Source organism: Pimephales promelas, chromosome 4 (assembly GCF_988280905.1).
Source record: "Pimephales promelas chromosome 4, fPimPro1.hap1.1, whole genome shotgun sequence".
NCBI lineage: Eukaryota > Metazoa > Chordata > Actinopteri > Cypriniformes > Leuciscidae > Pimephales > Pimephales promelas.
In genome coordinates, this window is record NC_142772.1 from 29,289,294 (window position 1) to 29,312,882 (window position 23,589).

At 37.6% G+C, this 23,589-nt stretch overlaps 3 protein-coding genes and 1 long non-coding RNA gene across 5 annotated transcripts; 1 reads left to right on the forward strand and 3 right to left on the reverse strand.

The window, feature by feature from the left end:
• Positions 1 to 1,906: 1,906 nt before the first annotated feature.
• Positions 1,907 to 4,524, reverse strand: tagln2 (transgelin 2). The gene is made up of 4 exons (XM_089130240.1): positions 4,345 to 4,524; positions 4,070 to 4,241; positions 3,293 to 3,395; positions 1,907 to 2,567 (listed from the first exon to the last, which is right to left on the reverse strand). Exons 1-4 carry the CDS (start codon positions 4,522 to 4,524, stop codon positions 2,417 to 2,419), a joined length of 606 nt encoding a protein of 201 aa, XP_088986366.1. The 3' UTR covers positions 1,907 to 2,416.
• On the forward strand, positions 4,395 to 16,587 carry LOC148981720 (uncharacterized). Of its 2 annotated transcripts, none has more exons than XR_016168330.1 (6): positions 4,395 to 4,531; positions 7,744 to 7,973; positions 12,172 to 12,264; positions 12,346 to 12,474; positions 14,577 to 14,768; positions 16,573 to 16,587. It is a non-coding gene; the product is annotated as an uncharacterized LOC148981720 (long non-coding RNA). The 2 variants fall into 2 exon arrangements; XR_016168331.1 differs by having other exon boundaries at positions 14,577 to 14,745.
• On the reverse strand, positions 14,258 to 16,603 carry LOC120461752 (complement C1q-like protein 4). The gene is made up of 4 exons (XM_039650015.2): positions 16,527 to 16,603; positions 15,394 to 15,498; positions 15,137 to 15,277; positions 14,258 to 14,943 (listed from the first exon to the last, which is right to left on the reverse strand). The coding sequence occupies exons 1-4, from the start codon at positions 16,531 to 16,533 to the stop codon at positions 14,516 to 14,518; spliced, it is 681 nt and encodes a 226-aa protein (XP_039505949.1). The 5' UTR covers positions 16,534 to 16,603; the 3' UTR covers positions 14,258 to 14,515.
• A 451-nt stretch (positions 16,604 to 17,054) lies between these two features.
• Positions 17,055 to 22,108, reverse strand: tppp2 (tubulin polymerization-promoting protein family member 2). Its single transcript, XM_039650014.2, has 4 exons — positions 22,023 to 22,108; positions 18,398 to 18,604; positions 18,124 to 18,277; positions 17,055 to 18,034 (listed from the first exon to the last, which is right to left on the reverse strand). Exons 2-4 carry the CDS (start codon positions 18,592 to 18,594, stop codon positions 17,840 to 17,842), a joined length of 546 nt encoding a protein of 181 aa, XP_039505948.1. The 5' UTR covers positions 18,595 to 18,604; positions 22,023 to 22,108; the 3' UTR covers positions 17,055 to 17,839.
• Positions 22,109 to 23,589: the final 1,481 nt, after the last annotated feature.

The following is a 23,589-nucleotide window of genomic DNA, read 5'->3' on the forward strand; positions in this document are numbered from 1 at the left end:
AAAATGAGCTTACCACCTAAGTGGACATGTGCATCTTGTGAATTTCACCAAGATGAAGGGCAGCCACATTTCAGTGGGCCAACCTCGCTTGGAAACAGCCTTCCCTCTCTGTTGATTTCCTTAACATATAAGACCTGGTCTGAGGTCCTAAGGCTTGCATTCTGTGCACGTAAAACCGCAATGAAGTGGACGGACAGAGAAACCCAGGGCTGGGTCTGCCTCCTCCAGGCAGCGCTTGCAGACTCACCTTGGGCACATATCCAGGCTGGGGTCTCAGCTCGTGAGAGTTAGCTGGCCCAAATTCCAAGTCGTTGACTGAAAGCGAGCAAGTCCCTACACTCTAGTAGAGACCATGTGAGCAGGAAAACTGTTTAAAAACAGGATTTTTAACTCCATGCCTGCAGTGGCTCAGGGGTGGTCTCTGCTGTGCAGTGGCACCAGAGATAGACCCAAGAGGATAATGAGGGGAGCAGGGACATGATTCTGCATTTGATGTTTGTATCATATTGAGGGTGAAGGAACAACCTACTCCAACCCAACTTGCAGGAAAGAGAGCACTGAAATGACTGAACGCTCTCAAGGCACTTTTCTGGCACTTCCCCAGCCCCCAGTCCGCCTCAAAAGCCCCTACCCTCCCTCCTCAGTTTGACTTTGAGGCATGAGGAAGGAGGAGGGTGGTAATGCCAGGGTTTTGTCTATGTCTGTGTAGTTTAATTTCATTTGGTTGGTTTCATTTCATTTGGTTGGTTTCATTTCATTAGTTTGGTTTCATTTTCCCTGTTCCCATTTTGCCTGCATTTCTTGGTCATTAGTTACTGATTAATCCCGCACCCGTTTCTGTTTTGGTTAATTAACTCACATTGTTTTAGTTATTGTGCTATTTTCATTCTCCTGCGTATTCTCCTTGTTTAGTAAAATACTCTGAGCTCCATTTGATTTTATGTGTTTTACTACATGTGACAGAAACAGGGGCCGTTTCTCAATATGCATTCTTGTCTGTACTTGTGTTCTTGTGGACTTGTAAAACGTCATCAGTCACTGCCCAAGTACTGTTCCAATTAAAAGTTCACATCTAGCCAAGTCCATTTCAAATCCCCGGATGTTTTCTTGATCCACCCCATTTACAGAGGATGCATCGAGAGGTGACTTTTGTGGATGTGAGACAGCCAGGTATCCCAGAATGCATCTCACACCAACCAGCAAGCGTCAATAGCAGAGGAGAAAACCCACGTAATAGTAAAATACTACTGTTTTTGTGTCATGAAATGTAATTTTAAGAGTGTTTCAGGCGAGAATGTGGTTGTTTAAAGCTGAAATCTGTGATTTATTTATAAAGATAGCGCCTATTTGAAAAATGCTTCTGGCGTTTTCAGAGTTGTTGACATCCAGGGGTTCACCAGGTGTTCAAAGCGCATTAACCCCGACTGGAACAGCTTTTCCTCAGCTAGTGAGTCTGACGTTTGCCACTTGCTCTGATGTCTCTCGTCTAGTGGATAAACTTGACGTATAATTCGTCTTGTGTGTAAGTCTATCTTTGGTGAAGATGAAGTTTCATAACTTTTTATATTAGGCTATTTTAGGCATATCAACATGTCATGAACACTACTTAACACTAGGTGGCCGTTACAGAGTTCCATCTTTTGGACATTCATCATATTGCATTGGTTTTCATTTCTTGTCCTCAAAACAGAGCATTAATCTTTTTTTTTTTTTTTACCTAATTGGAATCGAATTTAGGAATCGATGAGTAGAATCGGAATTGTTAAAATGCATTCGATAGCCAACCCTAATTTAGAGGGTTAGAGAAAAACAGTTATCTAGCATCTGTGACTGCCAGCATTGTTACACGACTCTCAGTGGCAAAGGTAACTAAAACTAAGGATGGAACACAACTGAACACAGAGACTTCAAAATGTAACATAATTTTATTAGCAAAATCAATTATTAGTGACTCATGTGTGATGTATAAAAATATCAATTAAAGGTCCTAGATTCATCTTGATTTTTAGATCAGGGAGTGAATGTAGAGAAGTACATACAAATCAGATCCACAGAAAGACAAACGATTAACTGTGCAAGGCTAAATTCTCCTTACATGCATTTTGTTCCCATGGAGTGCAGCAGAATGCATTTCTTTGGAATGCATGTAATAGAATAATGGAATGTATGTCTGTCTGCACCCTAATAGAATTTAAGGCAGACTTGATTCTTATGGAATGTAATGGATACCAGCTCATGTGTTGGGAAGGGTGGATCTCTGAAGCAAGGACCTAGATCAGTTTTAGGTTCAAACGATGCAATGCATTTGTAAACTTTGGTTTAAGCTGTGTTCTGTTCATTGTTATTTTTTTAAGATTACACATCTGGTCCACCCCGCTGTTGAGCCAAGAAAGATAGATCACTGGTCTTCAGGTCTTTATTTGTTGTTCAAGATCTGTCGAGTTTGACCGTAACCAGTCATGCCTGCCTGTGATGCCCCTTTGTTAGTGCCCATCTGTAGGCCGATTACACTCTGACCCTCTTTCAGCTGATCCTCAGAGAACTCTCTCTTGTTCTCCTGGGATTTCCTGATGTAAAGATAAAAGCAAAGAATTCAGTGCACACACATACAGTAGCCTACCGTTCAAAAGTTTGGGGTCAGTGAGTTTAATTTTTTTATTTTTTAAAATATGGATGAATTAAATTTGACTAAAAGTGGCAGTTTTCTATTTCTATTTCAAGTAAATTAGTTCTTGCTAATGCATAATAACTGTTTCTTGAGCATCAAATCAGCATATAGAAAGATTTCTGAAGGATCATGTCACACTGAAGACTGGAATAATGATCCTGAAAACTCAGCTTTGCCTCACAGGCATAAATTACATTTTGATGTATACTAAAAATAGAAAACATTTTTTTATTAATATTTTTTAACAATGTTACTGTTTTACAATGTTACTGGTGAGCATAAGATACCTTTCATCGACCCCAAACTTGTACTTTTTAAAGCAGTGTTTACCCTCGGCTGCCAATGAAATTATATTTGTTTATAACTTCTGTTTTTTTATAGCCATCTTTTCTTTTGTGAAGTTTCATAATACCATATTTCTGTGAGACATACACTTATAAGTGTTTGCTGATCCCATGCTGGACACATTTAAAATGTCTGACTAATAAGTGTTTGTAATCATGTTGCTATGACGATAAGCCACAACTGCAAATAGGCCAGTACAGAGGCTTGTTTTTGTTATCTGGTTGCTATGGTTGTTGGTTCATTTTGCGAACAGGAAGAGGAAACTACAAAAACGCTCACTTGTGAAACCAACTAGGGTCACCACGGTAACAGCCATCACTCTTGGTAACAGCCAGACTCCCCAAAGACATCAGCATCATTTGCACAGCGGCAAGGTCCTTACCTGCCCACAAAAATGTATAGATCAATAAATAAATTATGCCATTTTTGGCAGTTTCTGTCTCTTTAGTTTCTGACAGCCATCTGTCTCTTTAGAACTAAAAGTAGCTAAACATAATTATTTTCTTTATCGAAATATTAGATGAAAACTTAAGTTTAAGATGAAAGGAATAGTTCACCCTTAATTTTCTTACCCTTGAACTTGTGTGAGTTTCTTTCTTCTGCTAAACAACTTGTGAATTCTGAAGAATGTCGGTAATCAAGCAGTTGGAAAAAGTCAATGGGGTCCATCAACTGTTTGGTTACCAACATTCTTCAAAATATCTTCTTTTGTGTTCAACAGAACAAAGAAACTCAAGCAGGTTTGAAACAACATAATATGTGAGTAAATGATGACAGAATTTTCATTTTTGGGTGAACTAAACCTACAAAAATTACTAAAACTGAAAAGAAAAAAAAAATACAACTCATAATAACAAAACCACACAACCAAACTACTAAAATAAATAAAAATGAGAACTGAAAATATAAAAATAAATGCTTTTCCAAAATATTAATAAATAATATAATAGTATACATAAAACTAACACTGTTAAGTGATATACAATATTTAATGACAGAATTCCTTATCAACCTTTGATTCCTTTAAGAACTCGTCATGTGAAAACAGGCGCTCACCTTCCCACAGGTCAACGGTTTGAAACGCGTCAGACTTGGTGATTCCATAGCGTTCAGCAGCAACAAGGAACTGAGAGATTTGCTCCATCTGTTTAAAAGCCATTCCAGAACTTTGGATCTTTTTCACAGGCTTTGAATCCTTATTTAGACTGTTAATCAGCTCACATAAAACCTACAAAGAATGAACAGAAAAAGAGACGATTATGTGGTTACGTGACAAAGACTTTTATAATGTAAGATGTAAAGATAAACTTGAATGTTTTCTCATGACTTACACATCCATCCTTAAGCCACTGCTGAAAGCCTTGTTTTCCAGGTTCAGGGTGTCCTATAGAATCCCCACACTGAGAGATTATCCACTGCACCAGCCGCTCCTCCAGCTCTGGATCATACTTCTTGTCAATCTTACTCTGTACCTCGCGACTCAGACCATACGATGGACCTTTATTTGCCATTTTGACTGTGAGAAAAACACACATACTTAGTTTTCATTAACGACACTGGACCAAACACGCACAAAAAATAGGCAGATGTGCTCTTTGCGTTTTTTAAGCTGGCTTGCTATTTTAAATGATCTGTTCAGGCAGGTTTGGTTTTACTGTTAAAAAGACTGAATCCTTGAAGGCGGATTGAGCTTTGAAAGAATTATCTAACTGATTACTGCTGTGAAAAAACTTTCAATGTAAATATTGAGTGTGCTGTTCATTGAAGTGTAACTATCGTCAAACAGAGCATGTACTTAACAGAGCATGTAGCAACACAACCTCTGAACTAGCAAAGAGACAGACATCTCAGATAATCAAAAACTGATGACCATTGAGTTTCAAAAATTCTGCAAGCCTGCAACCTGAATTTGTGTCAACATGTTGTTATGACCTTTCAGCTGTTATAGGCTGTATTGGATTTATCAGGCCTTCATTTGAATTCATTACTGTTCCAGGCACCATATCATGAACTAAAATGCAAACACAACAGTATAGGCAAACTCGTACAGATAGAAAGAGAGGTGCAATCGAAAACTCAGAGATGAATATGTCAAAGTCCAATAACCCTCATTCACTACAGAAAACTGTGTCCTGTTTGCTAGTCAGTCAGGAGTCGGAATTTGTGACTACCATTTGACTCCTTTGTAACATTCAAACACAAAAAGCATACACTCTTTCTTCGCAATATTCCTGCTGTGTCCTCCTTTTTCTAGTTTATTGCACTCAGATTGCACAGCTATCTATGGAATTTTTATAATTCCAGACCTTCACATCACAAACATTTGATATACACGCATCCCTGTCTAAACTCTGACATCACTGCAATGGTGAATATACAAAATGACAAGTTACATCTTGCCCTGCCCATGTTTGGAGGTGAGAGGTGTGTGTTTGTGTGTGTGTGTCCCTGGTATTCCCTACATTCCCAGCAAACAATTTTAGGTTCTGGGAACGTTAGTTTTTGGTTCCCAGAACGTTCCCTATTGGTTCCCCAGGAAAGTTTTCTTAAAGGGATACTCCACCGGGTTTTCATATTAAACTATGTTATTCCCTTAATTAAGACGAGCTGATGCATACCTCTCTCGTCTCAGTGCGTGCACTCTATCACTCTGTATTGCCGCAAAACAATGTTAGCACTTAGCTTAGCCCAGTGCATTAAATATGGGCCAGAAAGAGAAGCGACAAAACACTTCCTCGTTTTCCCTATTTAAACACAGTTACTCGATTAGTGTAACTCGACCTAGGCTGGTGACATAAAATAAAACGTTGTGTTTTTCTAAGCGTTTAAAATTGATGACTATATTGTATGGCGGAATACCATAAAAAAGTGCTTTAGAGCACTTCAACTTGGCGCAATAATACCTTCACTCGTGAAAAGTCCTCTTACCGGCTCCCGCTTCCTCGCTCTCCCCCTCCCTCTTATTTCCGTCAATGCAGCCAACGGGACATGCGACAAAGCGGGAGCCGGTAAGAGGACTTTTCACGAGTGAAGGTATTATTGCGCCAAGTTGAAGTGCTCTAAAGCACTTTTTTATGGTATTCCGCCATACAATATAGTCATCAATTTTAAACGCTTAGAAAAACACAACGTTTTATTTTATGTCACCAGCCTAGGTCGAGTTACACTAATCGAGTAACTGTGTTTAAATGGGGAAAACGAGGAAGTGTTTTGTCGCTTCTCTTTCTGGCCCATATTTAATGCACTGGGCTAAGCTAAGTGCTAACATTGTTTTGCGGCAATACAGAGCGATAGAGTGCACGCACTGAGACGAGAGAGGTATGCATCAGCTCGTCTTAGTTAAGGGAATAACATAGTTTAATTTGAAAACCCGGTGGAGTATCCCTTTAATGTAAATAGAACGTTCCCTTAAGGTTAGGGGAACGTTCCTTTTAGGAGATCCTAAAAATAACCTACAGGGAATGTTCCCAGAACGTTCTCCTTAGGTTATAAAATTAAACCTAAAAATAACCTATAGGGAACGTTCCCAGAACTTTCTTATTTGGTTCCCAAAAAAAAATAACCAAATAGGAACCATACGGGAATGTTAGGGGAACGTTAGGGGAATATTCTGTGTTTGCAAATGTCCCCACAAGGTTTTTGGGGGGTCTCCATGAGGAAAACTGCTTATAAATCATAGTAAATTAAGTATTTTAGAAATCTAAAAATGCAGAAAGTTTTCTGTGATGGGTAGGTTTGGGGGTCGGTTTAGTTTAGGGGAGGGAATATACAGTTTGTACAGTCTAAAAATTATTGCGTTTATGGGAAGTCCCTATAAAACATGGAAACCTGTGTGTGTGTGTGCATTCTGTGCAGTGATGAAAAAACTGTCCATATTAGTCAAATTTGTTCACATCCGGTGAGCATTTCCTGTATCTGTAAGCAGCAGAACACCATCTGTTAGGCCATGTACAATTACACACACAAGCACACCTGGAGTCTCTGATGCAATCATACTAAGTTACAACAATGTCCTTTGTCATATTATCTCAAATTGCGTAATAATGTTCACCGTATCTGCCGTTTTGGCTTCAGGCTCAATATCATGCTACTCTAAGACTCTCTCTTAGGACACATAACTAAGAATGAATTTGTGATATTCAGATGGATTGTCAAGTTAAAAAATCAAATTGTCAACTGAGCTTTAACCACTAACACTTAGTCTTCTAACACAGGAAACCAGATGCTGTTAGAGTTGTTTTCTGTTCAGAACAAAAGCATTTTTGCAGAGATCTGATACTCTCACTTGAATCTCACACACAGAGAGAGAGAGAGAGAGAGAGAGAGAGAGAGAGGGGAGTAAAAAGGACAACCCTAATTTGCAGAGGAAAAACATGTGCGTCATGCATCATCTAGATTATAATTCATGGAAGATGCAGTTTGAAACTGTGTGTTTATGTGAAAGATGGAGAGGTCTTGCAACATGTTATCAGCTACTGGCAATAAAAAGACTTTTGAAGACACAGAACATGTGAAAACAGGCAGAGGCATGCAACAGATTTCTAAAGAATGAACTAAGATTACAAGATTTCTTTATTCTTTGCTGGTCAGACCACACCACTAAAACACATCTCTAAATACTCACATTTTCTCTCTTTCTCTACATTGGTTTATATTAGGCTGCATATATTCCTTATAAAATCATTTGAACATAGCAATACGTATAGGTTTATATGTAAAGTACTTACCAGTTTTATATGAAACCCTCCTCAGTAGTCTTGATATGGAAATGCGTATTCTGTGTTGCACACAACTGTGTGTTAATGTAAAAAAAAGAATCTCTTCCTCTTTATGACAGAGTTCAGGGTCCAAAGGTCCAAGCAGGGAGTGCCACTCTCATGGAAATGACTTCACCGAGAGTGAGACAGAGCATGAGAACGAGAGGGAGTGTAGGACAAGGACTAGAATGGCAAAAGAGGAGGTAACCACATCCATAAAAGGTCATGACTTTTTTCGGAGTCTCTCTCTCTCTCTCCACCATTTTCTGCCCCTCCCTTCCTCTCTTGTTTTCCTGTATTGCAATGTGCGTCCTTATTTGGGAGATGGAAAAGAAGCGGTCGAGACAAGGCGAGGAATTTCTTCACATGCCTTCTCCTCCACTCCGCCCAGAGTGGAATGACACAGGCATGAATGAGAAAAAAATATCTTGGCATTTTCTATGGAGGCTCCTGATTAAAGGGTTTGATGAACTAGGAAGTCACAGAGTGCAAACATGACAACTGACAGAAAGAAATTCAACAAGCCTCAGACAGTAAATGTTGCAAAAGTGAGAAAGAGACATCAGACAGACAGGCGTCGTTCCTATCATTCCTACCATGTCATGACATCACTGGACAAAATGAACTGCAATGATATCATCTGACGTCTGCTTAGTAATACAGAATTTAGTCACTTCCCTTTCCTTTTTATGTCTAGCCTAATCTTCTGTTGACTTGTCTATTCTCTTATAACTTTGGATTGTTTTCTAAATATTCAAAAATATTGTCTCAAGTTTAGTTTAGTTGAGTATATATCTATATTCGATAAGTTTATGAGTTGTGGGCTGATAAAATATTTACCTGTAGTTATTTGTAAATGAATTTTGAGAGTCGGTAAATGAAGGCTCAGACTACATTGTTGGATTCATCTAATGGTTTATTGATAGATTTAGACATATTAAGTGTCTAATGTTAGAGATCATCTAACTTTTACTTGATAAAATGCTGTTCATTGTGTTACCTTGAAGTGAGGTCTCATGCTAAGCTTGTTGAGATTCATCAGTGGTTGGGGTGTGTGTCATTCACTGGTATGATGTGAGATGAGATAACACAGAGTGGCTCTGGGTGGGGTTTCCCATTCATACACAAATGATGGTTTTACTTCACTAGCATTTAAACGTTTGGGGTTGTTGTGGCAAATATTCTGTTAAACATCATCACTGCATAAGAGACAACTCGGAATCAATTATTAAAAGAGAAGTATTTGCACACAGCAGTTACCCTATGGATTGAGACACAGGCAGGAAGAATTGGGCGATCGATCTTTATACTGCTCTTCAAGGTCCAAGGTCCTTCAAGCTCTTCAAGAGCTTCCCAGTAGTTCCCTTTCGACGTAGTCGACGTGACGACTGATTGGGATCACGATTAGAGAGCCTGTCATCTTCGAGTACTATAAAAACGAGCCAATGTAGGCTAATTGGCGTGTGTGAAATGCATTACACACTCCGTCGGTATAAATACGGAAGTGGATGCACGCACTCAGACTACAAATGATAAAACCATATGACATTCCTTTGTAATGTCCACTGCAAATAAATGAAAATCAAAAATTTCCACAATAGGGTCAATAATTGTTTTTCTTTGAATTTTTCTTTAATTTTATTCATCATGGATCCATTAAATTGACATTTTCTTTACCAAAAATGGCAGCAATGATAAATTAATAATTAATTCATTACATTGGCCTGCAACTGTATGTGAGTGTGTGTAAACGTATATCCAGTGTTGGGGAGTAGTTAACTACAAGTAGCGAAGCTACTAACTTAACTACATTTTTCAGTAGCTTGGCAGTAGCTCAGTTGCTTTTTAAACAGTGTAGCTTTTCCAGTAGCTAACTACTTTTTGCAGCAAGTAGCGGTGTAGCGCGAGCAAAAGCTACATTGCTACATTGTCGAGCCTGCGCGAATCAGCCCGATGCAAGGATATTCTTCTTGTTAGATTACAAACTAATTTTTTGCCATTACCGCCACCTGTTGTTTAATCATGCATCTTGCGGCTAACGGTTCACTGACGTAAAGAAGTGGGTTGACAGTGACACACCCAGGTGACGGCAGATTTTGAGGATGGAGAAACAAACGTTAATTACCCATGGTCTTCTTTGTCCAAGTTCAATCGTTATTTTTGAGAAAATGTTCTAAATGCAATTTAAAGGAACACTCCGACTTTTTGGGACTTTAGCCTATTCACCTTACCCCCCAGAGTTAGATAAGTCCATACATACCTTTTTCATCTCCGTGCGTGCTATAAGTCTGTTTGACGCACCCACCGCTAGCCTAGCTTAGCACAAAGACTGGATGTGACTGGTTGCAGCTTTCATACTAATCCAAATGAGTGGCAAAATAACGCAAACGTTTTCCTATTTACATGTTGTGATTTGTATAGTCACATAATGTACAAATAACAAAGTCAAATGAGACACAGACATCTTTTAACCGTATAAAACCTGGGAACTATTCTCTGAAGGCGAAGCACTGCTACTTTGACAGAGTAATAACCGCATCACCGGAGACACGCCTTGGTGAGGAGCGGAGAGTTCGCTCCGTGTTTGGGTAACAGAGTCAGCAATTTATAAATAGTAAAAGCGTTGTTTAGAGTCATGGGTTTTCGCTCTATTGTAAATAGCTGCGACTGTAAACAGGGGAGGTAATACCATGTTTCACAGAATTCCAACTAAAAACGCTGACTGGATGAAGAAATGGCTAACTTACATACTCTGGATATTTATCCAAACACACCTAAATAGATTATCAAGGGACATTATGTTTGCTCGGTACATTTCAATGGACGACTATTTTGAAAAAATGGAATTTGCCACACGGACCATAAATGTGCTGAAGGATACGGCTATCCCATCGATAGCACAGACAGGACAAGTGGATCACCTGCGGCTGAGGTAAGTGTTTTTAGATGACCTACTGTAACAGTGCCATTAGCCAGAGCTAATGTAACGTTAGTGACACTATTATATGATTAGGGTATGAATATGTTTTTATCTTGATGCGGCGCGGACGCGCTTGGAAAAAAACGACCGCGTTGAACTTGCACGATAGGCTGTGAGTTCATTGTGCAAAAACAATTTGTGCTATTACTTTCCCCTTATTCTATCCTATAGTAATGCAATACTGTATATTATATACTGTTGAATACATTTGGTTCAGCTAATAAATTGCATTTAAAATATATTGATTCCTGTAATAATAATTATTTATTCATGTGATATTTATAAATCTGGATGCGTTTTTGGTTGGAAATCAATGGTACTGTATTACCTGGTCTCCCCTGTTTATTGTCACAGCTCATACAATAAAGCAAACACCCATGATAAACTATGCTTTTCTATCTAACGTTAGTAATTGCTGACTCTGTTACCCAAACACTGAGCGAACCGATCTGCTCCTCGTCACGGTGCGTCTCAGGTGATGGTTATCACTCTGCCCAAGTAGCAGTGCTTCGCCTTCAGAAAATATAGTATTTATACGGTTAAAAGATGTCTGTGTCTCATATGGCCTTGATATTTGCACACTCTGTGACTATACAAACCACAACATGTAAATAGGAAAACGTTTGCGTTATTTTGCCACTCATTTGGATTAGTATGAAAGCTGCAACCATTCACATCCAGTCTTTGTGCTAAGCTAGGCTAGCGGTGGGTGCGTCAAACAGACTTATAGCACGCATGGATATGAAAAAGGTATGTATGGACTTATCTAACTCTGGGGGGTAAGGTGAATAGACTAAAGTCCCAAAAAGTCGGAGTGTTCCTTTAAGTTGAATGTATATTTCGTTCTTGCAATGTTGTAGGCTATTTGTTGCAATTTTGCACTTTTGACAAACAGTCTGAGATATTTGAGTGTTGTGTGTAATAAAACAATACTCAATGAAATCATAATTGTATTGCATTGTTTTAAACACTAAATATTTTAATGAAAACATTAATCAGACACTTATTCAGTTATTTATAATATATAATTTATAACATCTTATAATAATAATAGGTAATATAATATTTATAATATGTTGTTCAAAAAGTAAAAGTAGTTTCAATGTAGCTAGCTACTTTTTGATAGTAACTTGTAGTGTAGCTAACTACTTTTCCAAAAGGGTAGCTTGACTGTAGTTTAACTACTTTAACGTATGAGTAGCTTGTAGCTTGTCAAACTACAGTTTTAGAGTAGCTTCCCCAACACTGCGTATATCTGAATGAGTGAATGTCTGAAGTGAGAGGTGCTGTTTGTCTTAAGAGCAACAGATGCCATAAAAATGAGTTTGTCTCCACTAGTCATAGTTTATTCTATTGAACTAAATTAAAACATCACTGTCAATGTGTTTGTGGGGTTGTGTTTGTTTTGGGTGTGTTTGCAGATATGTTGTGCTGTTTTAGCCCTTGGTAGGATAAAGTATCTACTGAAGACGTTTGGGCCCCACATGTCCCCGCAGATCTGCCGGACATGAGCTGTACGTAATCCTGCTCTCCAGCACTGAGACTGAACGTTGTGGCGCTGTTTTCACCATCCTCTCTGTTGTCCACCCATGTAGAGGCCTCAGAGCGGCCCTGTCTCACTATTGCCACCTGCTGGTACAAGTGCTGTCCTTCAGATCCCTTGTTTGAGTATACCGAAGGCTGAAGGAGAAGACGCCTGCACAAGGAGCCGTAAAGATACCGGAGTAAGTCATACACAGATTGATTAATGATTATGTGTATATTGATTATGTAGCCTACATGACCGGCCATGCACACTGGGCATGCTTGGTGTAAACAGTTGCCGATTGATCTTCATAATAGCTTGCCTATTGCACATGTAGGAAACTTCAGTATTATAAAATGCAAAGTTTAACTGCATAATGTCTGCTAATAAGGACAACAAATTCAGAAAAGCTTGCAGTAATGTTGGCAGCCATGCCTTCATTTTCAAAATTCTCAGTTTTGCTCTGTTTACACTGAACAACATCCCCAGAGTTTTTAAACTAAAACAGGGTCTGTAGCATTTCCAAAAGTCTCAGTTTTCGACAGTAAAAAACTCCAGAGTAGTATAGACACCAGGTGTAACTGTAGCAAAAGTGTTGTGTGAGAGAGGTGGTGTTGTGCAGGGTTGTATCCATTGCCTTGGTTGAGTGTGAGATTGTTGTAGGGAATGAGCACATCACAGGTAAAAGGGCCAAAACATCCAGAGTTGCAGTAAATGCCACCCTACTGCCAGTTGCAATGTTGTGTGAACAACTCTGTACTGCAAGTAATGACAATTTATATCTATAACTGTTTTAACACAGAGTATCAAAATATGGGGACACTTGTTTTGAGGGGGGGGCTGTGCCCCTGGTGCTTAGTTTTGATTTGTGTTGATGTCAGGCACAGAGGGACGTCCCACCCTGATGGCCATCAAACTTTATTGTGTGTGTGCATGTGCATAGCTGTTCTGATTTAAAATCCCAAAGAACTGCAAAAAACTCCCAGATGTCTTCCTTAACTAAAGACCTTGTGTGTGTGTGTGTGTGTGTGTGTTATAAGAGAATGTTAACCGATAAAACAGAAAAACGGACAAGAGAATTAGTAGGTCAGCTGGTTCTGGTTGCACATGTGTTTGTGTGAACAACTGGCTGATCTTATCCGTTATGGGTGTATCAAGACCCTTATTATCAATGGACCAGTAATGTTTTGTTCTTTAGTGACATCAAAAATACTTGTTTGTGTTGTTTGGTTTAAAATGGTTTATCCCAGTGATGTAATTCTGAAACTTCATCTAAGTTACACAGCATTATCATCTGGCAGAAGGAAATGGGAATTAATTTCCTTCCTTCATTAATTTCCTTCCTTCATTAAATTAACAGTTAATTTCACATTCAGAATGCACTAAATCTACCAAAACACTTCATACATGTTTCAGATTAGCTCATTCCATAACACTAGAAAAGGCTGTTAACCAACAAACACACGTTGTTTCTCATAAAACAACAGCCTGCCTAAATGTTTTATTTAATGAATTATTTAATGTATTTTTTGTAAAGATGTATTTTCAAAGCAGGCACTACTGCTTATAATAAGTAGAGAGTATTAAAGTTACTACGTATTTATATTATTAAATACTTAAGTTTATAACTTTATTTTATGACTTTGAGAAAAAATATTGAGAAATATGAATAGGTACCTAGCTGAATTACTGATTATTGCTTAATAAAATATTGGAAGTTTAGGATCTTAGTCTATGATTATTGATTTTTACTTATGGTAGCCGTTGAGAATGTGTTAATGAAACACTGTTTGGTTACATTTATGTATTTACAAAAACCATAATATTGAAATGACATACATATAATACAATAAGATACATTTAATCTAGTTAAAGAGAGGATTGGTGTAATCAACCAATTATTTTTATATAGAGATGAAGTACTAGGGGAAGGAGAACGTAAATGATAGAGAAACAATTCTATTTTATTTTATTAATGTTAGTTCAACATCTGTGCCTTTTACAACATTTATCTTACTGTGTGTGTGTGTTTGTGTGTCTGTGTCTGGGTGTGTTTGTCTTTTTCTATTCCGGTGGGCACTTCAAAATGACTCACTGACTCAAAACAGTTTTTTTGAAAATGTAAAAATGCAGAAAGTTTCAAATAGTCAATAATGTCAAAAAAAAGTCAAATAGTTGAATACATTGCATCTATGAGAGCTTCTCACTAATTTAGCTTTTAATGTCTGTGAATGTGAGCTTCACTCTGTAGCATACAGCAGAAATCCACTGAATGTGTTGTAACGATTCTGATCATCACAGAGCCAGCAGCCTGTGTGGAGACTGATGGTAATGCGGTCGCCGACTCTGAGCTGCGCGAGTAAGACCGCTGTGGCCTGGTCCTCCTGGTCTTGATCATACATCTCCCTAAGTGCTGCTAGAGCCACACCATTCCTCCTGATACTGGTACAGACGGACAGCGTTGCGCCTGGTGAGCCTGCGTCGCTGAACACGGTAAATGCCAGGTTATAAACACCTGACCGTGGAACCGTGAACACACCAGTGGATGAGTTGTAGGCCTCTCCAATGTTGATAAAGATGCTCTGATAGACCACATTTATTGCTGTCCTTGCCGGACCAATACAGCGTCTCCTGTCGGTTAGACCCACAGAAAACGCCACTCGATTCTCTAAAGACGAACAAGGAACATATATGTAAAAAAATAACAAAAGAAATATATATATATTTTTTTTTTATAAAAAAATAATTTAAAACATCCGCTCTGTACATTTTTTAATGTTTATTTAAAAAACTAAAGGTCCATAGAGTCTGTTGAGCTTGAGATGGTGTATGTGCTCAAAGATAGCAGCGTTTGTGTGTACCTCTTATGTTTCTCAGTGTGTTTTGTGCTCTGGCCAGCGAATCCTCCAGTGAATTCATACTGGAGTTTAAATATTCTTCTAACTGCCATTTTTTCCTCTGCATCACACAACAACCACATGATTCTTGGTCAGTCAGACACGCTACGTAGAGAGGAATAAAGATATTAGTCGCAAAATGTCGCAAAATCTTTTATGTTGCTGTTCCATTTTACATTGTTATTATTAAGATTTTCAAGGAGACTTGCAATGATTCTTACGGTTGATGGGGTCTGGAGCAAGGTTTTGTTCTGGCACGTCCCAGGGGAAGGTCTTTTGCTGGCCGAACACCAATGGCAACACAAAGAACAGCACAAGGCCTTTTCCTGATCAAATTTTTCACAAAGAGTATCACAATTCTGTCATAACTATGATTACATCACACATTTTGGTAACACTTTATTTCGATAGTCCACTTTAGACATTGTACTAACTATAAGTAACTTTTCAACTACATGTCAACTAACTGTCATTATAGTATTAGTAGACTGTCAACTTAATATCTACTAATACTTTATTTTGTTGGTCCCCCAACAGACATTTAACTGACTATAGGTAACTTGGCGACTTCAAGTAAACTTATTCTCCTAACCCAAAGCTTAACACCTAACCATGACAGTCTACTATAATATACTAATAATCTAATGAGAGTTACTTGGCATGTAGTTGAAAAGTTACTTATAATTAGTAGAATGTCTAAAGTGACTATAGAAATGAAGTGTAACCCACATTTTGTATGGCTCTGAGTCTGTTTAGTTCAAGCTCATGTAATTTGAACCATGAAATCAAATGTATACAAATCTTTCACTTATAACTCAGCCCACATATAATCTACATCTGCAGACTTTCCCCTTAAGCATAATTTAATAATTATTACGACTACCAAGAAGAGTGCAGCAACTTCAGCTGCATTGAAACATTTTACGGAAATCGTTTCCATAGAGTTTCATAGATTTGTTTCGTAATCTAAAAAAGTCTGTAGATTCTAGCACAATATAAACAAATGAATGTAACAACAATACGATGCGTCTGCCTCTTAAATATTAGATAAGCTTATTAGTCTTTAAAAGCTGTATATATAATTCTTGCCAAAATGTCTTGATATTTATTTTGTTTAAAAAAATAATAAATACAATTCTGAAGTAGTTTCCAATAGACATGTAATAAATAAAATGAAAAACAAATGACATTATAAAATGTTGCTATAATAAATATATATATAAGACACACAAGCAACATCTGAATGTTTTTTTTTTCCAACTGAATGTTTAACAGGTGCATATCTGCCAAGTTTGTTAGGCACTTACTCTCTAAATAATTATTTCTGTACAGAAACCGTGGTTTATTTTCTCACCTTTCATGTCTGATGGCTGTTTCTGTTTCTTCCCTTTGAGTCTCAGTGGGAGCAAATGAAAATCAGAGTCGGTGTGATGTTCAACTTTATATCCTGACAGCACTCCTCCTCCTCCTGTGTTCAGGTAGGGAGATTCATGTATGTGTGTGTATTTAAAGAGGAGCTTTACATCGGCAATATGAAAAAAAAAATACAACAAGGGAGATATCAATTCATGTAACTGTTACTTGCCTCAGATACACTGAAATACAAAACCCCACGAGTTACTGTACATATAACACAATGACACTCATCAAAGCCATGAAATATGATGAAAGCTGATATCTCAGCTATCTATGAAAGCTTTTCTAAGCAATCAAACATGCACTTTCCCAGGAAGTATCTCTGTTTTGTAATGATTGAAGCCCTAGAACAGCTATTCAAAGAAACGCACCACGCCTCTATCTACATTGTAACACAAGACAGTCATAAATGATGCAAAACATCACAATAATGTGTGTTGTAATTTAAGTAAAATATTCCCGCACGGCATTTCTTCATTTGACTTTATTTGCATCGACTCAGTTCATTGTTTACAGTCTGATAGAGATCTCAGTTCAACAAAGCGTAAACACACATTAAAGCTAATTTATCCAGCACACATACAGTATTAACACCAGCAGAGAAAAAGAATCACTTAATGGGATAGTTTAACCAAAAATCAAGACTTTCTGGTTACAATTTTAATGTTTTCTTAATTGTTGCAGTGTAATTATACATTTAAGTACTGAGGAATCTTACAACAACATACAGGCTTACGGTTAGGATTAGTGTTGGGTTTATGGTTAGTTGTAATTATGCATAATTATGTTACTGACTTTCTTTCTTCTGTGAATCACAAAAGAAGATATTTTGGAGAATTTTGGTAACCAATCAGAATGGTTGGCTTCCATTGTTGGGTCAAACAAAAACTGACACACTTTTTAAGTTAAACTTTTTAAACTATTGTAAATCTTTTATGTTCAACAGAAGAAAGTCATGCACAACACAATGATGAGTACATGATGACATGATTAACCCTTTAGCTGTTTTTATTTGGTTTTATTTATTCTTAAAATTATATGTTAACTTATGAAAGGCAAGTTGGTTAGAGACAGTGGATTTTACCACATTAAAAAAATCTGTAAGATGATGACAGACTGGTGTATGAAAGTGATAAAGACATGGGTTTTCATGCAAAGTTTTAGCCAGGGTTTATTTTTGCAGGCAAGTTACAACTCAGCTATGGAAATAAAACCAGCAAGACTTGCATGCATAAAGCATTTTTCTCTCTCTCATTCGTCCTCTTTTACTTTGCTGTCATAGGTGCCTTGGCCTTTGTATGTCGAGACGTATCCACTGGTGTCAGGGATGTCTTCCCTCCCAACACGGCCTTTTCCTTTTCCAGACGGATCAAAACGCTCCTTATGAGAACCAGTGAACTTACTGCTGTCTGTTAGCCTTTCCACAGCAGAGGCTTTTGCCACTTTCTGCGGAGAGAAACAGATTATCCATGGTTATTGGACATGGTTATTGCTTAATCTATGAAAACAGACTGATTTGATTGGCTGGGACTCACAGTGACACCAATGTTGGCTGGTTCTTTGCCAGCCATGAGACTGTAGAGAAGCTGTACTGCCTCTTCCTGACTCTTCCCTTTAAAACGTTTTGTAGCCAAGTCGGCCATGGCCTGAGTGAACTGCTCAAACGTGATGACACGTGCTGATTTAACCCTAAGATAGTACATAAGCAGACACAGAACAGCACAAAGTTAGGCCCAGTCATGCATACGTCCATTGCACAGGATTAAAAATAAAACAGTTTGCTGTCAGTCATAGTGCGAATACTCATACTTGACTTTGCTGAAGATGATGTCCACGTCCGTGCTGGTGACATTTTTCCCATCGATGACCTTGCAGTCCTTACACAGCTTAACAAAATTTTTCCCGTTCATCTCATTCCCTGTTGCTTTGGTGTCTCCATGAACCGCAAATTTACGAAATGCTGTCTCAACCTCTGCCAGCGAAACCTCACCTGAACCCTCAGCCATGCTGTCAGATCTAGGATGAAAGAAAGACATAATTTAAAAAAAAAAAAAAAAAACAGACAAAAAGATGTTTTGAGCTTTAACTTTTTTTCATACATCATTTTATAATGTTTTATTGCAACATATGGATCTTTCCACTCCTTACTATTATAGTTAAGTTGGCTTGGAAAACTTAACTATAATAGTATTTGTACTTAATGTACTTAAACATTATTTTTTCACTTCTTCTTCTGAGCCAAATTTTAGACTGTATCTCCTCCTATAACGTTAAAGGACAACTCCGGCGCAAAATGAACCTTTGGTCTAATTACACATTGCTACCTAGTCAACCGTTATCTGAGATTTGTTTTCATGATTGCCGAATGTAAATAGGTTTATCTCTAAAAACAGTTTAGCCTATAATGCCAGTATAATGCTAGTATATGGGGCATAGAGTAATGACAAATAAAAATCGCTTGTTATTACCACTAACAAGACTGAAAATAGCCCCACACAAACACGACAGCATAACAAGGGTCCCTACATTCAAACCGAAGCATTGAGAACTTTGTCAGCGTCCATACAGTTTAATAAGAAGATATTTTATACACACAGTCAACTTCGCGAATACAGGAAGAAGCCATCTTGGAAAAATAGTCTCTACCAGTCGATCTATGAGCGCCGATCCAAGTGCGCTGAACTGTGCAGAATCTCATATGGTCCGTTGTTTCCAGAAGAAACACAAACACAAACCGTTTACTTATCTTCAATATGTATATGTAGACTACTGTTCGCGCTCACCTTATCACCTTATTCACATCTCACCAGCGCACTTGGATCGGCGTTCGTAGATCGACTGGGACTATTTTTCCAAGATGGCTTCTTCCTGTATTCGCGAAGTTGACTGTATGTATAAAATATCTGCTTATTAAACTGTATGGACACTGACAAAGTTCTCAATGCTTCGGTTTGAATGTAGGGACCCTTGTTATGCTTTCGTGTTAGTGTGGGGCTATTTTGAGCCTTTTTAGTGGTAATAACAAGCGATTTTTATTTGTCATTACTCTATGCCCCATATACTAGCATTATACTAGCATTATAGGCTAAACTGTTTTTAGAGATAAACCTATTTACATTCGTCAATCATGAAAACAAATCTCAGATAACGGTTGACTAGGTAACAATGTGTAATTAGACTAAAGGTTCATTTTGCGCCGGAGTTGTCCTTTAAAGCTACGACCACCAAACTCGGGTCAGACCTTCAGATTTTTTCTGACTCGAGTTGCTATCTTTTCAGATTAATTTGAGTTTCAGTTTTCTTAAAAAATAATATTAAAAATCATAAAAATCCCATTGACTTTCATTGCAACCGTTCAAATTGAGCCAAGACTACATTGGCCTAGTAGTGTACAACACCATAACTAAAAAAAAAATAAACTCAAAATCTTTCGTTCATTCTAACTAATCCATCTATATCTTTCTTTATTTCTCTTTCTTTCTTTCTTTCTTTCTTTCTTTCTTTCTTTCTTTCTTTCTTTCTTTCTTTCTTTCTTATCTAATCCATCTTTCCTTCTTTCTTTCTCTTTTTAACTATTCTATCTTTATTAGAAAGATTGACTTTTTTATTATCTTGAAACAGTCTTTTGTATTCATTTCTCATATAGTTTAGTTGTAGTTTACCTTGCTATTTCATTACAGTTTACCATTATTTCAGCATATCTGAAAACTTGTAATTTATCACAATAAAAATAGCGGAGGTCTCTTCATAATTCAAACGCTCTGCCAGTTTTGATCCGTGTTTTTGTCCTAAGTCGATTCGATTCACGTTTGGCCTGACGAGCTTCAGCAGATACATTTTTAGTTTTTTATATTTTTGTGGAGTTTGAGTTTGAGTCTGTGTTGTGCTGGAGGCAGGTCGTTTTTTGGTGTTATCAAACTCGATTTCGTCAGCTGCAGTGCTGTTGCTTAGACTGTATATAAAAAAGAAGAGAGTTTCGGGAGTGCGCATGCATGTCACACCCGATGGATTTCGCAGAAAATTTAACCCAGAGACTTCACATAGAAATAGGAATACTGGCATTCAGAGGTAATATCAAAACCCGACAAGTGGATCATTGTAATCTGTGATTACAACCCCTTCACACACAGGCAATAAAAAAAGGATTCATTTTAGAAGAAAAGTTACATATAGCACCTTTAATGAAAATATGTGTACTTTGTGTTTTTTTTATATATAGTTACTGTTTTCCTCAAGGCTGTGTTACTTATATAATTAATGTTAATATAATAATAAATAGCATGACCTCTCCTAATAATGTATGTCTTGATGTCTGTTATGTACAGTGAAAGCTGCTCTCCTGGTGCTGTAATGTTTCTGTACTCGTTACACCCAGAGTTACTGTCCCACACTGTTCCATGATCCATGCTCACAAATATCATTCTCATTTACTCCACACCCGCGCACACACTCACATAGAGAGAGACGTTGGGTATTCATGTTTTATGGTCACAATTCATAGACATACGTATTACTTTATTACGCTGTACAAACTGCATATCAAATCCAAAAACCATAAACCTACCCATCGTATAAAACTTTCTGCATTTTTACATTATCAAAAAACAAGTAGTTTGATTAATAACCTGTTTTCCTAATGGGGACTTAAAAAATCCCATGAGGACATTATTACACACATGCACACATACTTGGTTTCTCTTTGTGGGGACTCTCCATAGGCTTAATGGTTTTTATACTGTACAAATGGTATATTCTATCCCCTCACGTAACCCTTACCCTAAACCTACCCATCACTGAAATCTTTCTGCATTTTTACTTTTACAAAAAAAATAAAATAAAAATCACTTAGTATGTTAATTACTCCATTTCCCTTGAGGGGATTGCTGGCTGTTTCCCACAATGTAGGCGATTTCAGGTTTCACTATCCTTGTGGGGACATACAACTATAAACAGTATTTTAATGAAGTCCACTTTACTAAATTAGCTTCAGCTGTGTTTGCTTGCTTCCCCTCTCTCCTTCTCTCTCTCTCTTTGGGTATTTTTAATTCGTGAAGGCATCATATACGTAAAAGCATCATAAATGTACTACTGCATTTACCTTTTATAGATGGAATAATAAAGTGAAAGTACATCTTTAAAAAAAAATACATGAAACTAAAAAGGAAGAAATTAAAAGCTTCTGGTAAAAAAAAATAATGCTGCCTATATTCCTTTTATTCATTATGTGCGAAATACATATTCAAATGTACTCTAAATATATGTGAAATATGTACTATAAAAACAAGCTTACTGCGTCTCATGCATGAATTCCTGCTGGTCTTGTTTGGCCTTGTGTATATATAATATACATAACATATATATATAACATAACATATAGACTTCCAGATGGGTGTGTGTTAGTGAGAATGAAAGAGCTGGAGAGATTCAAGCCTACCTGACAGTGAGGTGGACAATCTTGGATACTGATGCTAAGATGCTACTGAAAGGATGCTGAAAGGTTTCTCCGTCTTCCTCTATGCCTGTGCTGTGTGTGTGTGTGTGTGTGTGTGTGTGTGTGTGTGTGTGTACAATGACGTAAGAGAGAGGGGAGGAGAGAGCACAGCCCAGCACAAATGATGATTTCACTCGCTCGTCTCTCTCTCTCTCTCTGCCACATGTCCTCTTGTCCTCCCGCTATTAAAAATTTCTCTTCCTGTTGGGCTCTTTTCTTTATATTTGTCCTCTCTTTTACTTTGCTGACTATAAGTACTCCTTGAATTTCAACCTTCTTTCCCTCCTTGTCCTCTCCTCCGTCTGTCTTTGTCTCTCTCTCTGTTGCCACACCCTTAGTCTCCGTGGAGCAGATAGTGAGTCCACACACGTACACATGTTGTTAGACTGTGATGCTCTAAATGTTATTTGCTATAATGGCTTCAGTGCATCTCTGTCTAATGGCTCTGAGCGCTCACCACTTACAGACAACTCCAACCGCATGGATGAGACCCACTAACGGAAAAACTCATCATTTACAGCACAACTAGAGGAACAATGTCTGTTTACAGCACATGCACAAGAATAATATGATTTAATAACTGGAATTTGGCCATATTGCAGTTAATGTAAACATGATAATTATCTAACATAACTGCAACCAGGCCAAACAAAATTTAGTCTTGGTGATACAAACCTCAGACACATTTTTGGAGAGATGAGTGCTATGTAGCCGGTTTGGGCATACATGAGTGCGTCTCTCACTACGAATTGGCTACCACCCTGCATGCGCTGCGCTGTGTTGTGTGATGTTGAATAAAGACTGGAGTCAAATCTGCAGTTCAGTGATTCTTTTATCCATAGGCATAATCTGCATAAATTGGAAAATGCCGCCAAATCGTTGTAATCAGCCTGCTCCTTGCTCAGCTCAGACCTCCCGTGGACTGAAGCTAGTTCACAATATTGCAGACAATCTCATTTACAATAATAAAGTAATATAAAGGAAATAATAAGATTATATCAGATACAATATTGCAGGAAAAGACCTCACAATGCAATCAGTAATTTAATTTCAAAGAATTATATCAAAAATATCCATTGATATGATGAGTTTGTATTGCATCACTCTTATTATTCAAATCCATTTCATATAATACCTCTTCAATCCCACACATTTCCAGCATTCGATATAAACACATAACCAATAAAATATTGAACGCACATGAAAAAGAAATAAAAACAGATCAAAGTGCATAACCATACCTGCATGAGTTTGCAAAAGCATTCAGTAAAGTTAACCTTACGGCCTATAAATTGTAATTCATGCTGTGTTAGGGAATCAGTGAAAAATAATGAAGGTACAAAATAACTAAATAACTGTTATAAATGGGGATCGAGAATGAGAATTTCCAGTATTTCCTCAAACATTTTATCTTGGTATAAATGGTTTATTAGTTTATGTGTTTGTACATGAATAATTATACGTGAATGACAAGGAAAACGTACTTTCTCTGAAAACGACAATGTGTTTG